This window comes from Fukomys damarensis, unplaced genomic scaffold, assembly GCF_012274545.1.
Source record: "Fukomys damarensis isolate Sample0158 unplaced genomic scaffold, DMR_v1.0_HiC HiC_scaffold_27, whole genome shotgun sequence".
Taxonomy (NCBI): Eukaryota; Metazoa; Chordata; class Mammalia; order Rodentia; family Bathyergidae; genus Fukomys; species Fukomys damarensis.
In genome coordinates this window covers 39481261-39498328 of record NW_022900939.1, presented here as the reverse complement: position 1 = coordinate 39498328, position 17068 = coordinate 39481261, and the positions used below count along the sequence as shown (strand labels likewise).

Here is a 17068-nt window from a genome sequence, read left to right as displayed (position 1 = left end):
AAAAAAAAAAAAAAAAACAAAGAGAGAGGAAAGGATAAAAGCAAAAATAAAAGTACATCCTGTGTCTGGAAGCATGAGCTGGGCTACCATAAAGAGTCAGATAGCGGGCTCCTGTGGCTCTTGTCTCTCTTATGCTGTCCACATCTTGTGGAAGCCCCTGAGAAGTTTATCTATGGGGTCCTGGGGATTACTTGGCACTGTTGTGGGTCTCATAATTAACACATTCTACTTATTTTCCCAGCAAGCTTTGCTTCTCTCTACCTCCCATCTCAGGTCCAGCTGCCTGTGACTGCAAGAGCCCTCAGCAGTGAGGTGAAACGGCTTCCTTACGTATTACAAAGCAAGTGCAGGGTATGGCCATGGCACCGACAGTACCTAGTTCCTGCCCCTGTAGCTTTCTACCCAAGGCCTCCATTAGAGCTGTGCAACTTGCATTCTGCCCACAGGTGCCCAGTAGTGGGGAACTTGGCAGGGCAGAGCTCCTCTCTGCCAAGCCATAAATTCATTCAGGTTATTCCCACTTCTGATTTCCCCAGATTTGCAGTATGTGCTAGGAGAAGCCCTTCTTTCACCTCCTCTCTGTCTACCTCTTACCCCTGTCCTCCATCAGGGCTTCAAGCATGTTGGAGTCCTATCTTTGTGGCCTGCTGCATGGCCTGGTCTGAGTGCTGCCGTATAGCAGGTGCCCCTCCAGGTTCCAACAGGCACGTGCCCTGTTTACCGAAGCAGTGCCAGGCAGGACCTGGAGGTGTACAGGTGCCCCTCGCTTGCCCTTTCAGTTTTAGTAACAGCCTCAATTGAAATTCCAAAGTACCGCTTGCAACTGTTCTGAAGCAAATTTATTAACTTATATTGCTCTCTAGTAATAATGTAATAGCTATAGAAGTTTTCATCCAAATTGGAATAGCTGGAGAATAAAGGAGACGGCATTAATAGGATGAGGCACGCACTAGAACGCTCCTGAGCTAAGCAGGAGTACCATTGCTCTACTGCCTTTGGATCCCCTGTGCTGTTCACAGGGCCCCAGAGGGAAGAAGAAAACACAGAAGCATTGTGGACTTGGACCTTGTTAATTGCTCAGTGCCATTGTGGGAGAGGGGAGCAGGCCTGGGGAAAATGCTTGCATGTTAAAGTGTTCCCACCATTTTCGCCCCTTTGCTGGGGGTCATGAGAAGAGCTCCCAGAGAGTCTGGAAATTCTAAAGGAGGAGGGCTTGGAATCTCCTTTTGTTTGGGGGTTTTGTTGTATTGTTGCTGGAGTTTGCAACTTACCACTCCTAAACTCTCTGAATCTCCTTTCTTCTCCTGCTTGTGAAATATAGTAACACTGATAATGAGAATCACCACGGGCACCAGTGGAAAAGTGTGTAAAGCACTGAGCTAGGGCACAGCGTGTGACAAAGTACTGACAAAGTTGGGATCTTCCCGCTACCCTAGCAAGAGAAATGGCACAAAGAAAGCAGCTGAAAGCCACAAGTAAACATTCGTAAGTGCGTGTTAAAAGCGATCATTTTGACAGCCTAAGTGGATTGAATGCATACAGCAAGTGCCAGGTGGGTTGGACACAAAAGTTGATGTGGAGCTACCTTCCTGCCGACGGAGGGGCTCTGAAAACCAAGTTGTCCTGGCAATCCTGGCGTTCCTTACTGAGCTAGAGAAGCTAGATGGCTTCAGTAAAGTAAGCAACAAAATTTTATTTCATGTGGTTTAAATGTGTTTTTTAATATGGTCTCTGTAAGACTTTGTGGCTGTGCAGAAGTTCTCAGGTTTGTAAGATAACGTATGGCCAATTTGCTCAATGATTTTGTACTTCATGGGCTTCTACACTTCTTGCAGAAGCCTTTTAATCTTGTTTTGTGTCTGTGCCAGAAAGAGCAGGGAGGGAGGGAAAGGGAAAGAGAGGGAGAAGGACAAGGAGAGGGAGGGGAGAGACAGAGAGAGAGAGAGAGAGAGGGAGAGGCTCACTTCACCGAAAGCCCAGATAGATGCTCCATTCCAGCCGGAAACAGAAAAGAACAAGTTATTCAAACCAGGTCAGAGCTTCCTTGGCATTCACTTTTACCCTGAGAACAATTTAATGCCGATTCTTAACTTTTTCAAGATAAACAAGGTAAGTTATCCTTGTTCTATGTGTTTACGAGGTCCTAACAAGAGTCGGTTAGTTAATTTGTAACTTTTCATAAAACTAAAATCACTTGATCTTAGCCAAAAGGCCGAGAAGCAATTCATAAAACTAAAATCAAAAGCCAAATCTGTATGTTTGTTTGAAGCTGTGTGTGAAATGTAAAGTTTGCAAAGACGGTGTTATGCTTGGTCTTAACAAAAATGAAAAGAAGAAATGTAAAAATCATTATGAGATGGGTGAAGCACTTACAGAAGGATGTTCTCACTGTGGGTATAATTTGTAAAATTATAATATTCAAATATGACTAACTTTAAAGCTAATTTGTGGAATTTTAAAGCTGTATCTGAAATTGAGCAGTGCTTAAACTCATTAGTACCAAAACATAAATATTAATGTTATAAAAAGGTGTACTTTTCTCTAATATGGTTTTATTTCTATTTATGATTCTCATTTATATTATATATAATGTAGCTCTTATATATACAGTTAAGCGTAAGTACTTTATGTGGACATTGTTTTGGAAATTCAGAGGTATACTGACATTTTGAAATTATAAATCACAGTTTCCTAGCTAGGTTTCAAAAAGTTGTGCCTTTCATTTTGTTATGTTAAAGCAAGGACCAGAAAAATGTAACTTTGTAGATCACAAGAAAACATACATATTCAAAATTAGATGAACAATTTTAAAAATAGGTGTTGTTTTTTTGCTTTTAGGTAATTTATGAAGAGCAGTATGTTTGGAATTTTTTTATTCATTCATGCACTAGTTTCACGGTCTGGACGAACATGAAAACATACTCTTGTCATCACTAAAGTTTGTGCCAGGGCTGTCCCGAGAGTCCTCTGAAAAAGACAGCTTTACATTTATAAATTCAAAACAGTGGTCTTCTCCAGAGGTTAGACATACAGACTTCATGGTGACGTGAATATTTACCATTTACTTCCCTTCTTGCTTCTTCTGAAGAGTTCTCTAAGCCAGAATCTGATGCAGGGCACTTCGCATAAAAAGAGTTTTTATAAATTATCAAAGAAAAATCTTCTGCATACAGTGTTGTTTTGCTTATATTTTTTATTTTATGTACTAAGTATTACTGGCATGGAATTCATTCCTCAGTTTTAGTTTAGCACCTAACGTTTAACTTCAGAAGCTGGGATTAAGCATGGAATGAAGTCATAAATATACTTAGGGTGACTGTAATACATTTGTGATTTATTTCTTTCCGTCTCATAATTCCCAGTTTAGTTTCAGTCATTTCTCTTAGAAGGCATCTTAATATCTGTTTAGTTTTATGCCATCTCCATGCATAACCAGATCAGTGGAATATCCTCTTGCCTCTTAATCTGTGCTTATCACTATTAGGCAGCAGTAAATTATTTTTCTGTCTAATTGAGTTCCTTTTTGCTCCCCACATACTTAAGTTTAGTATAACATTAACAGTACAGAAACGATGCCAGTTAGTTCGAGCCATTTTGGGCTTCTGTGGAGACACATATGGTGCTCTCAGGCTTTAGGCACTAGAGTTCAGTCACCAATACACATTTCCCGAGAAGCACTCTCCACAAAGCATTCTGACAACAGCATGCTGAGGGGAGCGATATCGAAGACGTATTCCAGTGGAAAAGTATACATAAGTAAAAGTTTACCATAAGTTTATCATAATCATCTAAGTGTTTTCTCAGAGTATTTCTTAGTTACCAGTGTATTTCTCGTGGGATAATTACTGCAGGGGTTTAGGCGGTAGTATCACAGCAGCTTTGGCTGGTCAGACTAGGTTGCAGAAGGAAAGCTTGGAGGTAAGTGAATTGGTGGGGAAAAGACAAGAAGAACGTCCCAGGTGGGTAGATGAAAGGAGGAGAAGCTCAGAAGCAGAAAATGTTGAGGGATGAAGAAGGGAAAGGATATAACCAGCTTGCCCGGAGCAGAACATTTCTGTCAGGGGGTCAGGGAGGTAAATGTGGCAGAGCTGGGGAGAATCAGATCCGCAAGCCTGTAAATGGTGTAAGTCATGGGCTGGACTGTGCGAGAGCTGGTGAAATTCAAAGGAGGGAACAACGTGCCATCTCAGAGAACTAGTCTGGCATGGCTGTACAAAGCCCAGGGAAATGACCAGGGTATCATTGCGAAGAGACCAGTTGGAATAAGAAGCAATAGAGGAGACAAAGCAGTGGGAATGACACTCGACTTTAATAGCAGCAATGCCCTTAACTGAAGTGGGAGATTAGAAAAAGGCCAGTTCAAGTATATAAATCTCTAACAGAGTTCCATGAGAGAAGCCAAATCTGCAGGAAATCGTGCACAGAGGCCTACTGGAAAGACTTGACTTCATCTAGCAGTGGGATCCGGCTAGACAAGTCTAGAATGGACAGAGCAGGTCACAGGGTCCCACAGGCTGGCAGTCAGGCACAGACTGGAGCTGCAGTCCAGAGAGCAGTGTCTCCTTCACCAAGACAGCCTTTGAATCACACCCATCCTAGTCATCTGAAAGAAGCTCCCTAAGTTAGAGTTAACTGACCATTCACTCTAATCCCAGCACCACCTAGATCTGAGTTTGATCCAATACCCACAGGCCACGTCCTGGTCACACTGACACATCGGAGAACCACAAATTGCTGTAAGCTCTCAGATGCTGGTAGCAGTTTCCTAGGTGAACGTAGTCAGAAATCCATTGGAAACTCAGAATCTAAGCTTTCAAGCTTTGTGGAAATTGGAGATGAAAAAGTGATCCACAGATGATAACCCATATAGTCAAGAGAGTTGAGATTCTCAGGGAAGACTGGAACTTCTCTGTCAGAGATGAATTTTGGAGAGAAACCATTTTGAACGGGCAGTGGGAAGAACAGTGAACTAAAAGTAAGGGGAAAGACCAAACGTTTAAGGAAAGAACCAGAGTGTCACATAGCCTCAGTTTTCCCTGTCTTTGCTAAGCTTTCTCCCCAGATTTCCAAGATTCCCAGTGAGGCAGAGTCTGCTGCAGGTGGATTCCTTGTTTTCCTCCTGGGTTTGAGAAACTTGGGGCCAGAGATCCAAACAGAATGTGCACTGGAAAAAAAAATAAAAGCTAGTGGTCTGTGTTGCGACCTCTGTAAGGACAACTGGAGTAAGAGATAAGAAAGACTCCAAATTGCAAGGGTTTGAGACAGAACGGATAACAAGGAGTCAGGAACAATTGTCAGGACTGCTTAATGGAAAGATGTCCTGGGACCTCTGCCTCACAGTCCTGGAGGCCCTTTAGTTGTCCTCTTCTGTCTGGCACATTTTTGTTCATATTTAAGGGACAGCTCCAGCATCTGCTCTGTGGGAAATTCTTTAGCTCAGCCCAGCAGAAACGCCAGCTTAGTCCCTGTGCTGTCCCTCTTGTGAAAACCGTCAGACTTGAAACTTGGACTTACCTGCATCGATATTTGAACCCTAATCATTATACACCCAACAGTTGACTCAGCTCTCTCCCAAGAGCACCAGAAAGCTGGAAGGAGTCAGAAATCAGATGCAGGCCAGAGCTGGGAGGAGACAAAGCAGGGAGCATTCGGAGGGTGGTAAAAGGCAGTCATGGGCTCACTCCAGACTGTGGGGAGATGGGGAGCCCTTTAGAAATCAGGACCTGCAGAGGATGTCGTAAAGTGATCATCAGGCACCTGGGGAGGACCTAGTAAAGGGCAAAGCGTTTGGCAACTTGGAGCTCCAACCTCTGGATCTGAGCTCGTTTCTTCACACTCACTTGCGGCAAGACCGTGTAACAGCTCTTGTCCTCCACTTCGTCCTCAACACAATAGCGTTCTTGATGAATACGATTACTCTTCTGTGAGACAGAAGGCAGCCTAGCTGGCTTAAGCCCGCAGCAGTCTCGATAGCACTTCGCATCTCCAGGCCGCCTAGTACAAGCCCCGTGGCTCTGGCAGTTTGCGTGAATTGCTGTGTCAGACTTCCCAGTTTCTGGTGCACCTGCCATGGATGGGTGCTGGTGAAGCCGCCTTTCATTCAGTGTAGTACATTGTCCTTGACAGTCGTAGGACAAAGCATGGGGAGAGGCAGCTCATTTTGCAGGTGAAATTGCTGGTATATATGTCCACGGTAATTCACTTTTACGGAACTAAGTATCACTTCTTCTCTGTCGCTGTATTCCTGAATAATTATTTTCATCTGTACTGCCAAGGGATCTATATTTTTTATTTTTAGAGGGTTTTGTAGCGTGTTTAATATAGTTGATGGTAGAATGATACTTTCGAGTCTACAAAAAATGCTTTATCCAGCATTTTTATTTGAAAATTGTATATTTTCTTTTGAAAGGTGTGAACTCACTCTTTTGTACAGAAATAAAGATGAAATCAACTTACCTAGAATTTAAGGTACCAGGCACATATAGTACTCTTATTCCTTTTGTACTTTCTCTGGGCAATTTCAAGACGCATTATTGAGAGTCTTGTGTGAATGCACTTCGAGGTGAGGACTGTAAACAAACCTTCCTGTCTCTAAGGAGAACAGCAGAACCAAGTGTGCTTTCTCCTGACTGTGTGCATTTGCAGGGGCTGAGTTCCCTCTCTTGGCCAGGACACTACCCATGGCTGTGGCCAGGTTGAACCACCTGTGACATAAGGATTTAGTAAAGCAGAGCGTTGCCAGATCGCTGGGGTTGCACTTGGCCGGTTAAAGTGTGAACGAATGGACCGTGACAGTGTGTGTTTATTCTGAAGCAAACAATTCTGGAAGGAAACAGCGCACCCCATTGCTCCATAACGACACCCTTCACAGAAGGAGAATCGATGTTTCGTGTGCGGTATGGACGGCTCACGTTTTTTAAGTCCCAGTGCTAAGTTTCTGATTCGTTGTACTCTATAAACTAGATCGATTTAACCCACTTAACATTTGCTTGTCAGAGTTTTCAGCTCAGTACCTATTCCTAGTGCTGCTTTAATGTTTGCATAAGCCTCAAAATATATTAAGGAAAATAATATTCTTTGAAATGTTCTTGTGCCTAGTGAAAAGGTGTCAGTTATTTTTAGCATACATCATAGCATTTTCCTTCTAGAAAGGGGTTTTCAGCTCCTCTTCTTGTCCGTGTTTCCTTATTCCCACCTGGCTAAGCATAGCTAAAGCAGGATCAGACATTTCTCTCTAACCCCTCCCGCTGTCAGGAGGGTCACTGTTTACAGTCACGTTAGGATGATACTCTGAAACTAATGAAGTCTGAAAAGAAAGGGGCAGGACATGATTGATTTTGCTAGAGATGTCAATTTACAACTGTATGTGTCATGCACATCCTGCAGGTTAACATTTTCACTCTGTGAATGCTTCACACCTGCTTAGGGCTGTTTCTTGTTCTCTCACAGAATCATTAGAGTTCAGTCAGTTCCCTAAGACACATGCAAGGCAGTCTGGGAAGTTGGGAAATCTTCATACGCCGTCTTTTCCCTTCACTTTGTAGGCTTTTATTGAATTGTATATTGCAAGCTCTTATTCACATGGTTTTTGAAGGATGAAGATAGAATGAAAATCGAATACCTAATATTTTAATACTGTGGTGTACCGGTTTTCATCGCCAAATGTTTTTACCTTATTGCTGAGTTTAGTCTTTGGAACTGCAGCTTTGTGTTTCTCTGTGTAACACTTACTATAGCCATAGTCCAGAAAGAAGCAGCAGCCAGCAGTGTAGCGTCTATCGGAGGCCCAGGAGACCCTCGGTGCGTCAGTTAGTTTCTTCCCAGTCATGGACTCTTTCTTGGTCCTGCCTCACACCCAGATCCAGACTTCAGAATAACGGGGCTGACCCCCTGTGCGTGTTTTTATAGCTCATGTTCTCGAAGTGGCATTTTTCCTCAGCACCAGCTTGAAGTGAGGGAGTCCAGACATTTGGCTTTAAAGGAATCTACTGGTTGTTGTGCTGCTTAATCCCCTCTGCCCCCGCCCCTGCTGTGGGGATCCTTTGCTTCATAAAGTTGAACGCCCTCTCCCCCACCTCTCTCTCTCCCTCCTCCCTTCCTCCCTTCCTCTGACTCTTTTTCTCATCTCATCTCCTCTTCCCTCTTAGATTCTAAAAATATTTCACTTGAGTTTACTAACTGAACTCTTTCTGCGCCAACTAAATCTCAATACCTTTTCCCTTCCCTTAAACCATAAATCACCTCTCTGATGGCACAATAGACTTGAGCTGTCTTTTTAAATTTTAATTTCCATTCCTCTGAAATAGAGCTCTCAGTTTGGCATTAGAAATTAAGTTGATGAACCAGCAGTGGGGGCCCACTTTATAAACCTCTGATTGTGATATAACAAGAGTGGCCACCTTGAACATTTCTTGCTTTTTGTGGGTAGAACAGAGCAGAACATCTAGATTGTTGGAAATGAAAATACAGTCAGAGTGAGATTTCTGCAGTCTTTGCCCTCTTGCTCCCTGGAATTTTGCAGGCAAACATGCTCATAGTTTTTCCTGTTGGATTAAAAAGTTCCTGTTTGCAAATTGAAGTCCCCATTACCCCATTAGTAAAGTAGAAATTGGATTAATTTTACAAGTTAACAAGGGAAAGACATCACTGATCCCCTGTGTTTCTTATCTATGTTTTTGTTCGGTTGGTTGGTTTTTTCACCACTGCAGTTAAACCCAGGGCCTTTTTTGCTTGTTTATTTGTTTGTTTATTGAGACAGTATCTTGCTAAATTGTGAAATTGCCCAGGCTGGGCTCAAACTCTTGATCCTCCTTCCTCATCCTCCCAGAGTGCCAGACTTACAGGCAGGTGCCAGGACGCTAAGCTTGGTCTCCAGATTTCTTTTCAAATTAAGATTTTTTAAAATCACATTTTAATATAAGGGTTTCATCACCTAGATTACAAGGTAGGGAAATTTTGCACCATTTCTACATTTGGGGACTGAACACATCGCATTACTTAGAGCACAGCCTTCTACCATGCAGATGCGGTGCGGGCTGCTGCAGCTTCCCTGCGTGCTTCTGTAGGAGCCCCACAGTGGCTGCTGCAGCCCCACGGTGCCATCCCCATGCTGCTGAGAGGGGAGGGAGAGGGACATGGGCCAGCTGCTCCCTGGGGAAGCGGTAAAGGGGGCCAGTGGAGAGCAGGGGTATGAGTAGTCTCTATGACATGTTACACCTGAGTTCTTCTGCGTTCTAGAAAGCATTTTGAGTTAAAAGTGAGGATGAGAAGAGCAGGGAGAATTGGCATCATTCTACTTGAAGATCTAACCCACGCGAGGCTCTGTCCTGAGTACTGGCCATGGTCTTCTCCTTGAATCCTCAGAACAGCGCTGTCAGCTGAGTGCTGTTACTCCCTCTCCCTCCACAGAGGAGGACAGAAGGCATAGTCAGGTGAGGACAACACCTGCAGGCACAGAACTAGCATGGGACGACACTGGATTTTGAAGCCAATATTCTGCATCCAGAGCATCGCAAACCACTTCCTGTCCAGTCTCCACTTGGATTATCAGGCTATCTTGTTGAGAATGGATAGGAGAAAAGATTCCTTAAATAATAGGATTATAAATATGTTTTTATAAAAAAAATTAGATACAGGCAATAAAGCATTTACCTCCTTTTGGACTTCAGCCTGAGATAGTGCTTTGTTTTTCTTTTTAGTCAGGGTTGTAGATAGTAGAGAGAGAATCTATGTATATACTTAATGAATGAAATCCACCTTTAAAACCAAAGGAAAGAAGCTGGTTTGAACAAAATGCAATGTATTTGCTACTAAGCAAATAAATCTGAAGTCTGATTTTCTAAACATTCAAAGTTATTAATGATTCAGGTATATCTGTGTAAAGATGCTTAAACCACTTTTAGTCAAGGCAACCAGGTAAACAATCTAGCCCAGCGTTTGAGGACTTGGTCCATTTGGGTGACTGACTATACCCACATTTTACATTGTATAGAACATCACACCTAATAAACGAGGACTTTAGAATATTATGGTACTGATAACCACTCCCTAAGTGTATGTGTCTGCTAGGGATGCTGGAACAAAATTCCATGGACTGGGGGTCTTAAGCAGCCAAATCTGTTCCCCCACAGTCTGGAGGTTGAAGTCTGAGGTCAGTGTCTGCAGACTTGTTTTCTGAAGAGCCTCTCTTGCCCTGCGGACAGTGGCCTCTTGCTGCCTCCTGGGGTCCTCTCCTTGTGTGCCAATCTCCTTTTACAAGAACTCCAGTTAGAGTGGACTAGGCCCACCTCAATGGCCTTGTTCCAGCCAAATAGTCATTGGTGGTGAAGGCTTCAGCGTTTGTGTTCTGGAGAGCCACCCACAGCCCATCACACTAGGTATGCTTTGGAAAACAAAGTTTAAATTAAACAATTTATATGGTAAAAATTTCAGCATTTGGATTATTCCCCTTCCTTACTTGACTTCGGCCAAAGCAAGATGTGGTATGGGTATTTCTGTGATTATAAACACGTTTACTTAAGTATTTTGAGACAGCATAATTAAGTTTATTATGCAGGTTCTTGGAATATAAAAGGCCACCTTGGACTTGCTGTTGCTTACATTTTCACCCACTTGACTGAGGAAAGAAACCTGTGTTGTATTAGCAAATATTTTGCTGAAAAGTGAGTGTGATGGAGTGGTCTGAATAGATACAAGTGGCAGGCACTCCATTCACCCATTAATAATCCGATGGCTGTGACAAAATAGCTGGGAATGAGGAAGCTGAAAAACGTAAACGTCGGCACTCAGCAGATGAGCCCTTACTCTCCAGTACCGCTTCAGACAAATGATGAAGTACGCGACGACGAAAAGAGAATGCTTTATCTTTTCCGTTTATTGGAGTAGATAAAAGAGGATAAGTACCTTGCTGTAAAACGTTTGAAGTATTCTTTTAAAGGGAGATATCCCTAAGGAAGTTTATTTTGTTCCCCTCACAAAAATATCGTGAGTGATACTGCTTGCTTTTAGTTTCCTGATCACCCTACTTCGTTCCTTTTTAATCTCTGTGGAAAATTGGTAGACTAAATGGAAATAGTGGGCTTTATGGCTGGTCGGGAAAATCTGGAGCAGTGAGTGAAAATGAGGAAGACCCATAAAAGTCAAAGGGCCCTTGTGTGGTTTTCTAAAGATAATTCTCAGACCTGTGAAATTTTTACAAGCGTATCTATCTGGTTTAAAATGAAACATCAGAGGCCCTGGCACACACCCGCCTCCCACACATGCGTCTTTATTTATTTAAATGCTAAAGGAAACTGAGGCCCTTGGCACAGGCTGTCTAATACAAGTTTCCAGCCAATCCACAACACTGGAGCCGTTTGACACCAGAAGAAGAGTCTTGGGTTTTCTTTATCTTGAGCATTTTTTTACTTGGATCATCTCATTTGTCCTCTAAATGACCTCACGGCCTAAGGGTTAGTATCCTCCCTTTTCATAGATGAGGAGATGAGGAAAGCAAGGCCTGAAGAGGCTGAGCTGCCCGGAGGCCCCAGAGGGCCTCCGAATGACAGCCGGGGCTGAGTGACAGTGTCACTGTGCTGTACTGTGTGTGACACAAGGGCACGGGCCATGTGTGGGTGGTACTGCTGTTAGGAAGGCCAGGACAGTGAGTTTATGACGAATGGCACAGATGATTCCGCGCCAGGGGTGCAGTGCTATGTCGTGGGACCCTGTGAGACCGTCCACTGGAGGCCGGATGAGGTCTTGCTCTTACTTCCTTTTCTGGCTCCCATCTGCCTGTCTTCCCTCAGCCTGCAGCAGAGCCCCTCGGCCCCTGTCCCCTTCACGGCCCTGACACAGTGGAGATTTCCTTTGAAAACCCCTCGAATACCAATCTGTTGTCTCTCAGAAAACCTGGTCCTGTCAGGTTTTACAATTGGACTACCTGGCTGCAAATTTATTTGAACGCCAGATAAAGGGATTGGTTTGCTTTTGAGTTAGCTTAGAAATCGTCATGTACAACAAAATCGTCTTCAGAAAAGAAAGCAGGAAAAGATTTGCATTCCTTACCTTACTGCTCTGGGTCAACCCCTGGGCAGGCAGCAGTCTCCTGAGCACTGTTTGATCTGAGCTCTCTTTGTCCTGTCCTTCCTTCCTCTCCTCCCTGCCCCCTCTCTTCCCACATTATTATATTTCAGGTAGTCGGAAGGTTACAGTCACTGTATGTCATGTCAGTTTACTACTTTCTTTTGGATCCAGATTATTTCATTAGGTGTTACTCTTTCACTAACTTTGCCAGATTTTGATGGGATAGCTAATTATGGTGGCATGAGACACTTCCCTACTTAGAGTATGTCATGTCTGGTATCACCTTCCCACCCAATAATAATACACCCAATCGTGTGTTTTCCCCCACCTGTTTGCACAGAAATAAGCTCTAGTATCACACAATCTGAAAAACAGAACACCTTTCCAATCACAAGGCGACTGTCCAGATGCTGCCTTCAGGAAGAGCAGACTTGTTCAAAATGTCCATGAGCCATGAGCTCTCCACTCCTTCTGTCCTTCTCCTCATGGTCCCTTTAAGATGTGAGCTCTTCACAGTCTGCCCCAGGATGCAGAGTGCAGAACTGCCCCACTAGTAATCAACACATTTCTGGGTCTTCTTCTTCACATTTCCTCCTCCTCTTCCTCTTCTTCCTCTTCCTCCTCCTCCTCCTCTTCCTCTTCTTTCTCTTCTTCCTCTTCTTCCTCTTCCTCCTCCTCCTCTTCCTCTTCTTTCTCTTCTTCCTCTCTCTCTTCCCTCCCCCTCCTCCTCCCCTTCCTCCTCCTATTCCTTGCACTCACCCATTTCCCACCACCGCCTTAAACAGTCCTGCTTTTCAACCTCTTTAATAATCTTGATAACTTTCTTCTGCATCTCAAATGTGGGGACACCCCATTCTGTTCACACTTTATTTCTAGATACATTTCCTCCCTAGATGATTACATTTGGCGTTATATAATTTAATTGCATCCATATAGTGATGTTTTCTTTCTGCTTGTCTAATCTATCTCTAGCCCTGAACTTTTTTTCATGATCTTGATACACTTACATGTTTTATATGCTCTGTCCGGTCTAGTACTAGAATTATCCTATTATATTATAGATCCTTGATGTTTAATGAGTATTTATAAGATTAATGAAGTCACTGAAGTGTTTCTTAACTATAACATGACTGCAAAAATGCTAAAAGAGAACTAATATGACACCTTTTGGAACATTCTTTAAAACTTTGCTTTTCTACAACCAGGGTAAAAAAATTACCCTGTCATTATGGATTATACTAATTCTTCATGTATTTGTGACTATAAAATATGAAAATGCACTAGTATTATAACTTTTTTTCTTTGAAAAATACCCAGGATGATATTTTCACATCAAAGATTTAATATCGTAATTTTCTAGTAGACTTCATGTCTAACTTTTTTGTTTTGTTTTGTTTTTTTTGAGACAGGGTCTCACTATGTAGTTGAGACTGACATGGACCTCACTTTGTAGCTCAGGCTGGTCTCAAACTCACAGCAATCCTCCTGCCTCAGCCTCCTGAGTGCTGGGATTACAGCTGTGTGCCACTATGCTTGGCTAGGGTTAATTATTCTTCAATGGAGTTTGAAACCAAATTAAAAATTTTGGTGGATATCCTGTAGGTGTACCCTTCCTTCAGAAATATAATATATATAGAGAGAGATATATATATATAGATATAATACAAATTAATAAAGGTGATTCACTGGTTCTGCTGTCTGCCTTGCAAGTGCAAGGTCCTGAGTGCAATCCCGATATGGGGAAGAAAAAAAAAAACATGATTCACTTCTATAGCTTTTCTTCTCATTCATTGAACAAATCCATAATAAATGAAAACCCTTTGAAATCCAGTTGGGCATTGCCGGAGAGGTCAGGCATTGACTGTCCAGACTCCGGGGTCATGGGTATGGCCTGCTGTCCACACCCTGCAGCCTCCGTGGGTGATCTCCAGGCCAGAGTCAGCATCAGCATGGGAGACTGGAGAGGAAGCCTGGGCACCTGGGCACTGCAAGACACCGTCCGCTTGACTGCCGTCCCTCAGCCTCCCACCAGGATCCTGCACAGTCCTGCAGTCGCCGCTGCTTTTCTCCCTCGGCGGCGTCCTTTTATCCTCTGACATTCTGGCTGCTGTAAAATGAAACCACTGTGGCCAGATCCCTGCCACCCTCTGTCCCTCATTGTGCCTGATAGTTTTCATCGCACTTATTACCTCCTGTGTTATATAGCGCTGTTTGTTTATTCATTGCCATTCTCATACACACCATAGAATGTAAGCTCCACAACAGCAGGAAGTTTGTCATTGGCTAATCTATCGGTGTCACGTGAGGTGCTCTGTAGGTCACTGACGAATGGATCAGAGGAAAGATGAATGAGTGAGTGGATGAAATGGAATAAACACATGGACGCTGTAGCCTGAACTTCCTCCTGCCCATTCTCTTAACTGTTTTTCCTCCAGTTTCTAGCATCTTCATGATTTTATTTACAGGTTCCCATAGTATCTCATTATTTTCAGTAACAGTTGCTAGCACTGGCTGTATGGCCTCACACTGCCTTTATAAACGCTTGTCACAATTCTGCTGGGCTCAGTACTCTGGGAATACGGGTGAAGTATCCCTCACCTGAAATAGTTGGGATCAGAAGTATTTCAGGTTTTGTACGTTTTTCAGATTTTGGAATATTTGCATATACTGTGGACCCTTGACTTACGAACTCAATTCATTCGTAAGGCTGGTTATAACTGAGGTTGGTCATTGAAGGGTCGGGCTCCTCTACACAGCCTTCAGAGTGTCTCTCTTGTACACAGGCAGATCATAGTGTCCTTAGACACTGGCCCAGGATTTCTCGACTCCACACAGCAAAGGATGGTGTGATGTTCCTTCTAGAACTCTTTGAGGGAAGCACAAGCAGCCAATATTCAGGTTATACCTCAAGACTTTGTTCATAAATTAAAATTAAAATTCTAGTCAAAACCTGTTGTTGTCAGGCCAGTCATAACTCGAGGGTCCACTGTACTAGTAAGACACCTTAGAGGTGGGGCCCAAATCGAAACCCAGAGTTCATTTATGTTTCATCGTGCACATAGCCTTCAGGTAATTTTATGCAATGTTTTTAGTGTATCTGCACTTGGATTGTCCCCATGATGTGGGTCAGGTCAGCACTCAGAAAGTTAGGGTTTTGGAGCCGTTGAGATTCTGAACTATTGGGTTAGAAATGCTCGACTTATATACCCCTGGGGCTTGTCCCTACCCCTGAGGTGGGATCTAACCAACATACGGGCATGGATGAAATGTTGCTTTACCACAGGGACTTCTTAAATGACCTCCACAGTGTACAAGTGAATAAATACCCAAACTAAACTAAAGAACATTTAGAATGGGCATAAATGAAGTCCCTTCTTCAGTGAGTCGGCATGTTCTACCATGACAGTCCAAGAGGGCAAGGCAGAAGCCAAAACAGAATGAAAGAAAATTCCAGGCTCAGACAGGGAAAATCGGGGCATCTGTAAGAATGTGGTTGGGAGTATAAATGGCTTCATTGTTTCTGAGGGGTAGTTTGCAAATCTTTATTAAGGTTAAGCAGATTGCTACCCTTGCACTAGCATTTTAGCTACTAGGAATTTATCCTCTGAAGACTCTCCTGTTGCAACCAGAAACATTCAACTAAATCAGCTAAGCCATCAATAAAGGGACGATTTAAATTTGAAACCATATAGCTATAATAATAATAGAGCAGTGCCATCATTAAAAAGAGTAAGTGTAGATATGTTTACAGTCCATTATGAAGGGGAAAATCACACGTTTAAGTGCATGGTGTAACTCCATTATCTTCTAGACACTAGGGCTAAAAGTCAGTACTGCATGCCAGATATCCACTCGTGGAGAAATGAAATTATACTTGGAAAACTCAACACTAGCAAATGAAGCTTTAATCACAGAGGAAGCCAGGCTGTTAATAAAACTAAAACACAGCAAGGTGAGGAACAGTGATGAGCACCAGAAAAAGCCCGTCAGGAAAGGACATTGGAGCAGAGATCTGAATGAAATAAGAGGGCAGGGGATGATCAGCAGGGACAGTGAGTGAAAAAGGACCTGAAAAGGCTCGCGTGGAGTGTTTATGGACCTGCAGAGGGGACAGTAAGGTTGGAGAGAGAGGACCACATGGAATGGAGGGCAGAAGGGGAAATCTGGGAAATCAGCAGGGGCTGTATCACAGGGCATTGTATGGACTGCAGTGACAACTCGGGATTTTTTAAAATGTGACGATGAGCTGTCTGTAAGGACTTGAGCGAGGAAGTGATATGTTCAGACTGCGTCTTTTGAGAATCACCGTGGCTCTTGGTAGAGAATATTCCGAGGCGGAAGATAACCAGTTTGGTAGCTTCTGGCATCGTCTTCTTCAGTGCTGACAGTGGCTGGTGGCGAGGAGTTAGATGTGGGGTGTGTTGGAAAGAGGAATCGAGGATGATTACAAGGATTTAGGCCTGAGCAACGGAGTGAGTGGAGGTTCTGTTCCCTGAGGGAGAAGGAATTTGTCAGTAAGTGGACACGGGCACGGGGATTGCAGTTCTGTTTGGGATACGTTAATGCTGAAGTGAGATCCGGGGTGTCCCCGTACCTGACTGCAGGCTCCTCTCTACCTTCGTCCCTTCAGAAAGCGCGCTCTGGTGAAGAGATTCATAAAGCAGCTGATTCTCCCAGACGACACTTTTCCGGTTGACTTTTTAATGACAGTGACCCTTTAACGGCTGTATTTGCAGCACCAACTGCTGTCCAGAAGGCTGCCTGGCTAACGCCGGGGTGTGATGTGCTCTCTCTGTCAGAATCGGGCCACAAGAAGCTGAAGAGCACCATCCAGAGGAGCACGGAGACTGGCATGGCGGCTGAGATGAGGAAGATGGCGAGGCAGCCCAGCAGGGAGTCCACGGACGGCAGCGTCAACAGCTACAGCTCAGAGGGCAAGTGAGTGGCAGCAGGACCCTGCGGGAGGGTGGCCGGGCCTTGGCGGAGCGGGCTGCCGGGCCGCCAG

At 43.7% G+C, this 17068-nt stretch overlaps 1 protein-coding gene across 41 annotated transcripts in view; it reads left to right on the top strand.

The window, feature by feature from the left end:
- The window catches only part of Rims1 (regulating synaptic membrane exocytosis 1), a 176110-nt gene that overhangs the window by 150838 nt on the left and 8204 nt on the right, over window positions 1–17068 (top strand). For 40 of the 41 annotated variants that reach the window (XM_033756727.1, XM_033756719.1, XM_033756718.1 and 37 more), the window contains one exon: window positions 16863–17001. In XM_033756727.1, the coding sequence (XP_033612618.1) occupies window positions 16863–17001 (139 nt within the window). Of the gene's footprint in view, window positions 1–1969; window positions 2110–16862; window positions 17002–17068 lie in introns of those variants that run through there. The other variant, XM_019206610.2, reaches the window with a different exon arrangement.